Source organism: Ylistrum balloti, unplaced genomic scaffold, assembly GCF_031769215.1.
Source record: "Ylistrum balloti isolate Yb309-2 unplaced genomic scaffold, AGI_CSIRO_Ybal_v1 Utg371352, whole genome shotgun sequence".
In the NCBI taxonomy this organism is placed as follows: domain Eukaryota; kingdom Metazoa; phylum Mollusca; class Bivalvia; order Pectinida; family Pectinidae; genus Ylistrum; species Ylistrum balloti.
Window position 1 is genome coordinate 116,163 of NW_026782717.1, and position 13,294 is coordinate 129,456.

The window sequence follows — 13,294 nt, forward strand, 5'->3', positions numbered from 1 at the left end:
CGATATAGTCTGTACATGTCTTATCTACCATCACAGTCAATGTCTTATCTACCATGACATTCAATGTCTTCTACACGTCTTATCTACCATCACAGTCAATGTCTTATCTACCATCACAGTCAATGTCTTCTACACGATGTACATGTCTTATCTACCATCACACTCAATGTCTTCTACACGATATACATGTCTTATCTACCATCACAGTCAATGTCTTCTACACGATATAGTCTGTACATGTCTTATCTACCATCACAGTCAATGTCTTCTACACAATATAGATGGTACATGTCATCACAGTCAATCTAGTCGGTACATCACAGTCAATGTCTTATCTACCATCACAGTCAATGTCTTCTACACGATGTACATGTCTTATCTACCATCACACTCAATGTCTTCTACACCATGTACATGTCTTATCTACCATCACAGTCAATGTCTTATCTACCATCACAGTCAATGTCTTCTACACAGTCTGTACATGTCTTATCTACCATGACATTCAATGTCTTCTACATGATATAGTCTGTACATGTCTGTACATGTCTTATCTACCATGACATTCAATGTCTTCTACACGATATAGTCTGTACATGTCTTATCTACCATCACAGTCAATGTCTTCTACACGATGTACATGTCTTATCTACCATCACAGTCAATGTCTTCTACAAGATGTACATGTCTTATCAACCATCACAGTCAATGTCTTATCTACCATCACAGTCAATGTCTTCTACACGATGTACATGTCTTATCAACCATCACAGTCAATGTCTTCTACACGATGTACATGTCTTATCTACCATCACAGTCAATGTCTTCTACAAGATGTACATGTCTTATCAACCATCACAATCAATGTCTTCTACTACACTATATAATCGGTACATGTCTTATCTACCATCACAGTCAATGTCTTATCTACCATCACAGTCAATGTCTTCTACACGATGTACATGTCTTATCTACCATCACAGTCAATGTCTTCTACACGATGTACATGTCTTATCTACCATCACAGTCAATGTCTTCTACACGATATACATGTCTTATCTACCATCACAGTCAATGTCTTCTACACGATGTACATGTCTTATCTACCATCACAGTCAATGTCTTCTACACGATATAGTCGGTACATGTCTTATCTACCATCACAGTCAATGTCTTCTACAAGATGTACATGTCTTATCTACCATCACAGTCGGTACATGTCTTATCTACCATCACAGTCTAATGTCTTCTACACGATATATGTACATGTCTTATCTACCATCACAGTCAATGTCTTATCTACCATCACAGTCAATGTCTTATCTACCATCACAGTCAATGTCTTCTACACGATATAGTCGGTACATGTCTTATCTACCATCACAGTCAATGTCTTCTACAAGATGTACATGTCTTATCAACCATCACAGTCAATGTCTTCTACACGATGTACATGTCTTATCTACCATCACAGTCAATGTCTTATCTACCATGACATTCAATGTCTTCTACACGATATAGTCTGTACATGTCTTATCTACCATCACAGTCAATGTCTTATCTACCATCACAGTCAATGTCTTATCTACCATCACAGTCAATGTCTTCTACACGATATAGTCGGTACATGTCTTATCTACCATCACAGTCAATGTCTTCTACACAATGTCTTATCTACCATCACAGTCAATGTCTTATCAACCATCACAGTCAATGTCTTATCTACCATCACAGTCAATGTCTTATCTACCATCACAGTCAATGTCTTATCTACCATCACAGTCAATGTCTTCTACATGATATAGTCGGTACATGTCTTATCTATCATCACAGTCAATGTCTTCTACACGATATAGTCGGTACATGTCTTATCTACCATCACAGTCAATGTCTTCTACAAGATGTACATGTCTTATCAACCATCACAGTCAATGTCTTCTACACGATGTACATGTCTTATCTACCATCACAGTCAATGTCTTCTACACGATATAGTCGGTACATGTCTTATCTACCATCACAGTCAATGTCTTATCTACCATCACAGTCAATGTCTTATCTACCATCACAGTCAATGTCTTCTACACGATATAGTCGGTACATGTCTTATCTACCATCACAGTCAATGTCTTATCTACCATCACAGTCAATGTCTTATCTACCATCACAGTCAATGTCCTCTACACGATGTACATGTCTTATCTACCATCACAGTCAATGTCTTCTTACTATATAGTCGGTACATGTCTTATTTACCATCACAATCAATGTCTTCTACACGATATAGTCGGTACATGTCTTATCTACCATCACAGTCAATGTCTTCTACACAATATAGATGGTACATGTCTTATCTACCATCACAATCAATGTCTTATCTACCATCACAGTCAATGTCTTCTACACGATATAGTCGGTACATGTCTTATCTACCATCACAGTCAATGTCTTCTACACGATATAGTCGGTACATGTCTTATCTACCATCACAGTCAATGTTTTATCTACCATCACAGTCAATGTCTTCTACACGATATAGTCGGTACATGTCTTATCTATCATCACAGTCAATGTCTTATCTACCATCACAGTCAATGTCTTCTACACGATATAGACGGTACATGTCTTATCTACCATCACAATCAATGTCTTCTACACTATATAGTCGGTACATGTCTTATCTACCATCACAGTCAATGTCTTATCTACCATCACAGTCAATGTCTTCTACACAATATAGTCTGTACATGTCTTATCTACCAATTATCAATGAAACTGATGAACGCTCCCCAAAAAAGATTAGACACAAAAAATGTTATCAAAGGGCCATAAATCTGTAGTTAGGAGATTGCAGGCCCTGAATGATGTATACTGCACATTCTCTTAATAAATTCAATGTATACACTAAGTTACATGTTCCTCGTTTCCATGCAAGCGGATAATGGAACTTGGTGTATACATTGATCATACGAAGACAATGTGCACAGTACAAATGTTAGGCTCCACAACCCCTTAATTACAGTTATTGCCCTTTGTTAAAGTTTCATGTCCAGAGCATTACTTTGCCTGTGATGTATACGTAAGTCATTCAAAAGCATGGTGCAGTTAAGCAAAGTCTAGGCATATGTATAGAGTTATTGCCCTTTGTTAAGATTTTGTGTCTTGAGCATAGCATTTAATTATATGTATAACCCAAGTGTCATAATCCTTGCTTAACTGCGGCAAAAATTGTGTTCCAGATATGAAAGGATGAAAGGACGAACACACATGGTGTCAACTTCATGCTCCCTCGCAAATATTTTGGGTGCATAAAAAAACTGTGTGGATTCAAAGGAAAAGTTGAAGCCAAACAGGTGACAGACAATAGATGCTGCACCACAGAATAAGTCACTAAGCACTTTTAGTCTGACAAAAAAGTCCTTGTTATGACAGTACATGTACGTTTATCTGTTGCTTTAAACTTAAGGACCAAAGTAAACTTTCCTAAATTGTGTTTTATGACATTTTTATGTTTGAATTATTCGTTGCACAAAATGTTACATTTGAGTTATGAATTTTACCAGGAAAATAATCGACAAAAGGGGGTCATATCAAACACTTACCTTTAATTTGAATTTGAAAATGAGTTAAAATAAGACAATATCTCTTTACTTCTGATGGTATTTCAAATTTGATGAAATTAAAAAACTATTAATCCTATAAAAAGAAATTTGTGGAAAGGTTTATTAAAAAAAAAAGAGAAATGTATTTGCATAATGACACTTGTTAATTTCTCAATGAACAATCATAAAACCACAAAGTTCAAAGTTCAAAGTTCAAAGTTTACATTGAACACTCAGTAAAACTTGTAATAGATCTGAAATGAATAGTTTCAACTAGGGACTATATTAAAAAATCATTCATTCTTTATTGAAAGGACATCTTTATGAAAAGACAGAATATCCTTCAACTGACAGGCAAGGACGCATCATCAATTCTTTTTCTTCTGACTGTATATGTGTTCTGTGAATGGCCTGTAAACAGAAAATAACGTGTTTGTTTTCTATCCTTTAAAATTTCTAAGTCAACATTTGTTTCATACAAGAGGCATAATGGGCCTTATTTGTTAATCTCTTCTGTAGTTAACATTAAGAATTAGTAAGTCATGTGAATTTCCACAAACATGAAAACTTATTGCCCACACAAACTCCTGCACAAATATCTTGAACCAAGGCCTATTGGTTATTGAAAAGAACACTTTTCCTTTATCATTTCTCTGTCTTTAAAGTACTGGAATTATAAAGTTAAAACATAAAACAGTTTACCATAAGTTTTAAACTATTGTGCAAGAATCTGATATTCAATGTCATCATCAAATGAAGTAGGTATAAGGGTTGAACCAAACTGTCTCTCTCAGAAGGGAGAGCAAGTGAATTTGAGCTCAAGCTTGACAGCATACAAAATTCATATCAATGTTTTCCTGGCACCAAGGGTCTAAGAACCGACAAGAAAATCTTCTGAGCAGATCACTTACCCTTCAAACATTAAAGCAATCCTGTACACTATAGCTACTATCATGGATACAAATATACCCGTCTGACTGGCCTTCCTGAAAAATTACAAGAATCAACTTTTACTAACAACGTCAACATTGAAAGTATTCCTGATATAATAAATATTGACATTATATCAGGACTTATCATGCATACCTGACACATCTCTGAAATTTGAGAGATATTCATTCAGTTCTTCTTCAGAAAGAGCAATCTTTACTTGGCAAAATCCAAGATGGCTGCCTTTCCACCACTTTGTTTTTCTTATCAGAATCAAAATCAAATTCGCACAACTCGGGACTAAAGGAAACCTACAGATGAAGTTTGAGAAAGATCTATACAGTAGTTCTAAAGATATGGTGATAACAAACTTTCAAAGTCAAATCCAAGATGGCCACCTGTCGGCCCTTTTGTTTTTCTGATCGGTCCCAAAATCAAACAGGCACAACTGAGGACTACGGGGAACCTACATATGCAATTTGAAAGATCCATCCAGTGCTTCTCAAGAAATAGCAATAATAAAAATTGTTTAGGGATGGACGAGGGACTACTGATGCAGAGTGATTTGAATAGCTATCTGATGATGGTAGGCAAAAAATTTCAAAAAATGAAATTTAATACTAGTATGTTCATGTGTAACATTCTGACACTAAACATCTAATTACATGACGAAGTAACACATTGTTTTAACACAAACATGATCAACAATACCCTGTCTGGGAAAACATTAACATAGACCTCAAGATGAAAATCAGGCTTTTTTTCACTGCCTTTTTTTTGCACTAATAATGGCTACAATTCCTTAAATTGAAATTCTTGCATATTTGAGCCAAATTCCAGAAAATTGTGGTTCACTCCTAAAATATCCATCCTAATTCATCAATTTTCTTCTCAAATAGAGTTTAAACTAAAAATCATTGTTTAATCTAGTGTAACATTACTAGCTCACTAAGCAGCCTTTAATATGCATACTTACACTAAAGCAGCCCCTAGGAAATTGAGAGTAGATCCAACATACATGGGATTGTCCAAGATATTGAAGGGAAATCCAGTCACTTTCTTATCCATCAGGATACCAAAATAATCTCCTGAAACAAAAAGAATGAAAGATATTTTTACTTTACATTAAAGCAAGTGTTTAGTGAACAACATATAGGCCAAAGCTCTTAATGGTCGTCGGACAATTGATGGACAAACCATAGAATTTCAGATGGTGGTCTGATGAAATCTGATGAATTCCCACGATGATATTTTAGACCACATTTGGTGTATGTGTGTGTGTGTGAGGGGGTGGTTTGGGGGGGTGGTTGGTTGTAGGGGTGGGGTTGGGGGGGTGGGGGGTCATATCAGCTTTCTGAATATCAGAGTCAATTGCCCACCTCTACTGATGTTGCAAAATTTGAATGAAATCCAATTAAGCATAGAGATTCTTAGCAATACTATTCATTAACTTTCCCAAAGTCTCTGTTGGTCAAATCAACCTTCTGAATCGAAATGATCCTCCACCCTCAGTAATGTTTCAGACCACATTGGATTGAAATCCATTCAAGCATTAAGGGAGAGTAGCAAAATACTGACCAACTTCCCCTTTTGGGCCCTGCCCCTAACTCCCTAGGGAACAAATCAACTTTCTGAATTTAAGAATCCATTGCCCACCTCTACAGATGTTGCAAATAAAATCTGAATCAAATCCATTCAAGTATTAAGGAAAAGTATAATTTTGAAGCAAAGTCTAACTACCCTTTTGGGGCACCATCTTCAGGTCCCCAGTGGTAAGATCAACTTTCTGAATTTAATAAATAATTTCCTGCCCCAAGTATTGTTTCAGACCAAATTTGGTTGCAATCTGCCCAGGCATTAAGCAGAAGTAATGATTTAAAGGAAAAGTTTATGTACGGTGTACGATGCATGACAATGCATGATAGCAATAGGACATCTTTACCTAAAAATGCTATTTTTCGACAAGAACCAGAAATTTCAATACAATGAATGTAAAAATTGTTTATGAATATGTGTAATAGGATGACATAGTTGAAGCTTATTTATCAATTTTTAATATGTTAACATCCATGCAGAATCGAATGTACAATGAAGATGTCCCAGCTATAACATCAGATTAAAGATGATAGCAACAGAAAATTTCTTTACAGATCTGCAGAGTTCTAAACGTGAAAAGATCGTGAGTGCTCTAGCAAGTCAACTGTAGCAAATCTAAAGAGAAAATAATGATTATCAGTGATATTTTAAATATAGATTTTATAGAAATAAACATTTCTTCTGATGAGGGTGATAAATAACCATTCACCAATGTGTGATTTACGAAGAAATCTAAATCCTCACAGGAATATTTCTTCAGGCACTTGTCAAAGTCAGATTTCAACAACCTTATCCACTGAGTATCACACTGGCATTGTGGACCAGATAAACTGAAGCCTGATAAGAAAACACATGTTAACAGAATCGCTATAATTAATTGCAAAAGAGGTGTTGTTCAGTCATAACCAAGTTGATATCCTCGGGCTTCATCTACCTCACAGAAACAAGAGAGTTCCACTGTCTCCCAGTGACAAAATGACCAACAAAGGTAAACCCCTACCCCAAAAAAGCATAGAAGATGGAGCAAAGATTTATTTTTGATGCAGGTCAAAGGTCAAAATGTAGGTCAAAGTGACCTACATTTGATACATGACACAACCCTCACCAAAGCAAACTCACATCCCATGTATTAAGTTCTGTATGTAGTGACCAGAAGTGTAGAAGATATAGCTTGGCCGAGATAGTTGAAGGATGGACAGTGAAATGAATCGAAGGATGAAAGGACTTAATGTAAAACTATTGTCCCCAAATGGTCCCTGTTGGGGCACTACTAACTTGGTCAACATACCCAAGAATGTTCCATAAAAACCAAGGCTATAAAAACTGGAGAATACAAGTGTGGTCCCTATCCATATGGAGGCATAGCCTGACAATAATAACCAGTTCTCATACAACATTGGCCACTTTGGTTGACTTTCAAGCATCAACTTAAACCTGAAAAATAAAATACAAAAGACCATTAATTAGGCCCAGGAGGAGTTTTAACAGTCTATTTCCATCATGTAGTATCTGATTTTTGCTAAATTGTATGACAGGAGTGTTGACAATGTAATTCTTCCTATCAAATTTACTTCAAGTCCACAGAATTACAATTTCCAAGTAAGGATCAAGGCTGTATATCTCATAGGCTGTATATCTCATAGGCTGTATGTCTCATAGGCTGTATGTCTCACAGGCTGTATGTCTCACAGGCTGCATGTCTCATAGGCTGTATGTCTCACAGGCTGCATGTCTCATAGGCTGTATGTCTCACAGGCTGCATGTCTCATAGGCTGTATGTCTCACAGGCTGCATGTCTCATAGGCTGTATGTCTCATAGGCTGCATGTCTCATAGATTGTATTTCTCACAGCCAATATCTCTCACAGGCTATATGTCTCACAGGCTGTATGTCTCACAGGCTGCATGTCTCATAGATTGTATTTCTCACAGCCAATATCTCTCACAGGCTATATGTCTCACAGGCTGTCTGTCTCACAGGCTATATGTGTCATAGGCTGTATATCTCATAGGTTGTATGTCTCACAGGCTGCATGTCTCATACGCTGTATGTCTCACAGGCTGCATGTCTCATAGATTGTATTTCTCACAGCCTATATGTCTCACAGGCTGTATATCTCATAGGTTGTATGTATCAAAGGCTGTATGCAGGGTTTTCCAATTTGACCGGCTACTTTGATCATTTGGCTGCCTACACCAATCCAGTTCCATAATAATGTTCCGTACACGACTACACGTACACGACAGGCCAGCCTCCTACTTTCACTACACAGCCTACTACTAACAAAATTATAGAAAACCCTGTGTATGTCTTACAGGCTGCATGTCTCATAGGCTATATGTCTCATAGGTTGTATTTCTCACAGCCAATATGTCTCACAGGCTATATGTCTCATAGGCTGTATGTCTCACAGGCTATATGTCTCACAGGCTGTATGTCTCACAGGCTATATGTGTCATAGGCTGTATGTCTCATAGGCTTCTCACATCCGGGATGTATCTTATAGGCTGCATGTCTTTCATAATTTGTCTCATAGGCTGTATGTCTCATAAGCTATATGTCTCAAAGGCTATATGTCTCATAGGCTGCGTGCCTCATAAACTGTATGTCTCATACACTATATGTCTCATAGACTGTATGCTTTATAGGTTATATGTCTCATAAGCTGCATGTCTCATGGGCTATATGTCTCAAAGGTTGTATGTCTCATAGGTTGTATGTCTCATAAGAATTATCATTGATATTCTTATACCTGGCACTTTTCATGAATCCAAGTTTTCTAGAATGCCTTATAAAATTAAACTGGTATTTCAATTAAATTTAAAATATCATGATCTGGATTAAAAAAAAAATTTGAATACGCTCATGTCTCATTATTTCACTGTTTGAATTTTATCAACCTTAAAAATGTTAATTGGCTATTACTGTACTATTGGGAATATCAACAATTTTCTGGAAATTAGTCCCATGAGTGAGCAGTTTGGTGTCAATGCTTTTAGTAGCACATCCTTTTAATCTAGATAAATGTATGTATCTCTGTTTTAACACACATGAACATCAGCCAATCAGGCAATGCTTCAGAGCTTTGAAGTATGTTTCTAAATTAACACAAAACACAAGAGATGAAAAGATCAATAGTTTCAATTTGAAAATGTTCATAGTAGATAAATCTGCTGGTAACCTGACATGACTGAATTTTTCAACAGTGTGAGTGGTTGTAAAGACATTACACTGTCACACAGCATTAATGTAAATTATTCACATATCATATTTAATGATTTTGATGTGCCAATCTTTGGTATTCCAATCATTTCCATGTTAAACCTCTGACACTAAGATAAGACTCAAGGGTAAGACTAAAACATGTATCTTCACCAGTTATGAATTGTCAGGTCATTAAGTGGAAATCTTTGCCATTTTCATGTTATGATTTATGACCTCAAGTCACCAAGAGTCAGGTGAGTCCAAAATATCAGTTTAAATAAACTACAATGAGATGTGAGTAAATAATTAAGAGAAGGGAGACAACTCTAACATGCATTCAGGTTTTCATCTAGCAATGTTTGGTAATAAACAAATTGAAAATTAAAAGAAGATAGAATTATTTCTTACATCCAGTCTCTAAACACACCCAGTGATAGAATCATGATAGCCATCAAGACTACGCCTTGTTTCTTCCCACCAAGGGCCTTGCTTATCCCACCATTTCTGTACTCCCATCTTGCAACCTTAAAAGGAAATAAAATCAAAAGAGGATTCAGTATTTCTCTATCAAAGTAAGGATTTGTTCTTGAAATTGTATCAAAATATATTGTATGGATAGAATATGATTTGGAAAAAAAAGACATTTTTATTTTTTAGTTGTTGAAAGTTCAAATAATCCCATAGGATGAGTATAATAAGTCATGAAAAAGACATAACTTGTGCCAAAATGTACCATTCATTCATTAATAAAATTTACAGTTTTATAATCAGAATAGAAGTATTATTCTTCATAACCAACTTAAGTTTAAAAAAAAATAACTTAAATCAATATTCAATTACACTCAAAATTAAGAAAATATCTTTTTGAAAATTTCATTTTCTATATTTGAAATCAACTTTTTACATTTTAAAATTTTATTGTTTTAAGTGAACTATTAATATTTCTTTATCCTAAGGCAACAGGTCAGTATTTTCCCAATGCTAACTTTCTTAATTAATACTAACTTGTCCGGTCACTTACAACGTTCCAGAAGAATGGATTAAATACAACGCAGAAGGATGTTATCCATAGGTTATAGTCATTCAACTGTAAAAACTGCAATGGCCACTCCATCTACAACACCATGAGGTTGATGTTATTATAATGTTGAATTGGTAGAAACATATCAGTATCACCAACTCACCTGACTTCATCAGGTTTACCTGATATCAGTCAAAGGACCTGTTCAAATCATGAAATATGCTGGAATATTTCTTTACTATTAATCAGTAGTTAAATTTTTTAAACTCAACTCTTGGACTTAATTTGATAAAAATAATGTGATAACTATACAACAAAATTGAATCTTTTTACCTGATGACCTTTTATAATACTCTGTCACCTGTGATTTTAAATACTATGACCAGTTACTATTTGACAAAAGCTTTTAAAGGTTGACAACAGTGAAACATATGTAATTTATGTTGTGGAATTTAGAAGTACATTGTACATTTGTGAAAGTCAGACATCTAATATCTTATATTGATTACATGATCTAAAGGTTTAGATTTTGCAAATTAATGCCCAGAGTTCATAAAAAATAGTCAGTTGTACCTTAATTTTTCATCTTCAAAGGTGTCGGAAAATGTAAATGATGAAATTATAATAGAATTCAAACAAAACTGAATTGAAAACGTGCTATTCACTACTTATTTTAAAACAATTTATTTGTCTGTACTCATCTAAAATCTAACAGGTAATTTTCCATCAGTGATTCAATGATAAATATCTTAACAACCTCTAACCTTTGTATCATATGGCTATAGAGTAAGATTTAAGTATCACTAATGTGATCAAAAGATCAAGGTCATGTAGGGGATCTAGATAAGATACAAAACTCTGGCCATTGGTCAATTTTAGTTTCATGTATTAGTAGCTAGATATATATGGACAACAAAATGTTAGAAACAAATTAATCTTCCATTTGATTAGCTATCCAGAAATAATGTATAAAGGTGTCGATACAGGTTGAATTTAATATAGTGAATAGTCAGAAACAGATAAAATAAGAAAAAAAGTAACTAAATACACAATAAGGAACATCTGATTCCAGCATTAAGCTTCACTAGATTAATGTGGTTTTTCAATATTTTCTGTTAATGAAATAATGTTGGTGAGTTCTCAATACTACAGTGTAGAACATAACCCTCTAAACTGACCCTGTGGGTCCCCCCCCCTCCCCGAAAGTAAGACAAAGTATTTATAAAATTTTCTCTGTATGATAATACATAATACATCTGTAAAATTGTCCCTATATGTTAATACATTATATTATTGTAAACATTTCCCTGCATGGTAATGATAGAGATTTATTGTAAGACATTATACATTTGTAAACTGATGAGTTTATGTCTTTCAATAATCATTGATTGAATGTTGACTTAGGCACAGTCTCTTATTTGAATAATATTCTTCACTCTTCATAGGTCTGAATTTAAATTTTAACATCAATTCAACACTATGATAATTCAGACTACCAGTAAGTCAGACTATTAAAACCTATTTCTATTTTTTAACTAACACCCCCTCCCCCTTTCTATGTTATTGTGCCTATTTCCAATAATTATGTTCACCCAAGAATGGAATGTAAGTGTCTGGGTGATTATATATATAAAAAAAAGAGATCACGTAAAGTGGAGATCTAGTGACAAAAATTGGCACATTTGAATGACAGAAAATAATGTTGATTTTTTTAAATAGTGTTTTCCTAGGAAATATTATGTTGAAAATATTGTTTGGTATCTTTGGCAAATACTTCCCAAATTTATGCAAATTAACACATGTTTACAATGTTACAGTCAATTCTAGTATAAATTTTCCATCAGGTATTAATTTCACAGATAGAATGGTATAATTGGCATTTAGCAATATTTTAAAATAAAAATCATCTGAGATCTTATCAGCAAATTTGGTATTTACTCCGTCCCTACTATTTATTTTAAAATGTTAAATATGCTCAAAAGTGATATTTCTAAAATACATGCAAACTGAAGTCGAAATGAGGTATATAATGTAATTTCGAAATCAAGTTGTTGTAAAAAAATAAACAAAAATGCTGTACAAACCTTGGAAAGGTCTAAAAATACAACTTCATCACAACAACCCGCTGGTTTTCTTCCTGTCGTCTGCAAGATCATTCGGTTACCTCTCTGAACTTTATCATAACATACACATTTAGACTCACTTCCGAAAGACGTATAACCTTAATTATTTGCAGGTCACATAAACATTCCTAATGTTGCCATCCATAAATCGTTAATTTTACGGAGGAGGCCTAGTGAACGCTTTATTAATGTGATAGAAAGATCTAGACGGCCGGTCATACAACATAGTCATATTAAGATGTACTGCACTATCATCCTCTCGAACAGCATGGGACATCTGTAATTTGTCAAAGTCCTGTATAAGATCAAAAACTATTAAAATCAAGTCCGTAATACCTTAACCTAATACATTACATGATTACGTCCAAAACCATAATTTTTTGGCAACTGTCATCGTGCTTTTCTTCTATGAAACGACTCAAATATTCGAGTTACGAGAACGGTGTTTCCCTATATATACGGAAGTTGGTATTAATGCAGGGGATGTAACTCTGATTTGAAACACGAATGGAAACTGTCTAGTTTTAAGCAGCGGGTTTATTTAAAACAAAATAATCGTTTTTGATGGTACTTCCAACTCGTAAGAAATTAATAATAGGATTTATCATTAATGTAAAATTGACATGTACTTTGTGTAAAATATTGCGGTTTAGGAATCATGACGGGCTAACACTCGTAACAGGAAACCATAGCAACCGATTGAGATTCAGTTTCCTGTAATTTTAAGCTTCTGGCCATCTTACTGACGGAATCAAAGTTGAATGTACTTTCCAAAGAGGAAATAGCTATTTCAAACTTACTTCTTTCCAAAGTATGGA

The 13,294-nt window shown here is 34.7% G+C and overlaps 1 protein-coding gene across 2 annotated transcripts; it reads right to left on the bottom strand.

The window, feature by feature from the left end:
* Positions 1–3,883: 3,883 nt before the first annotated feature.
* LOC132562135 (uncharacterized) lies at positions 3,884–12,910 on the bottom strand. Of its 2 annotated transcripts, none has more exons than XM_060226861.1 (7): positions 12,438–12,910; positions 10,354–10,446; positions 9,741–9,856; positions 7,417–7,562; positions 5,509–5,620; positions 4,514–4,588; positions 3,884–4,013 (listed from the first exon to the last, which is right to left on the bottom strand). In XM_060226861.1, exons 1-7 carry the CDS (start codon positions 12,507–12,509, stop codon positions 3,971–3,973), a joined length of 657 nt encoding a protein of 218 aa, XP_060082844.1. In that variant the 5' UTR covers positions 12,510–12,910; the 3' UTR covers positions 3,884–3,970. The 2 variants fall into 2 exon arrangements, with proteins under 2 accessions (XP_060082844.1, XP_060082845.1); XM_060226862.1 differs by having other exon boundaries at positions 9,760–9,856; positions 10,338–10,446.
* Positions 12,911–13,294: the final 384 nt, after the last annotated feature.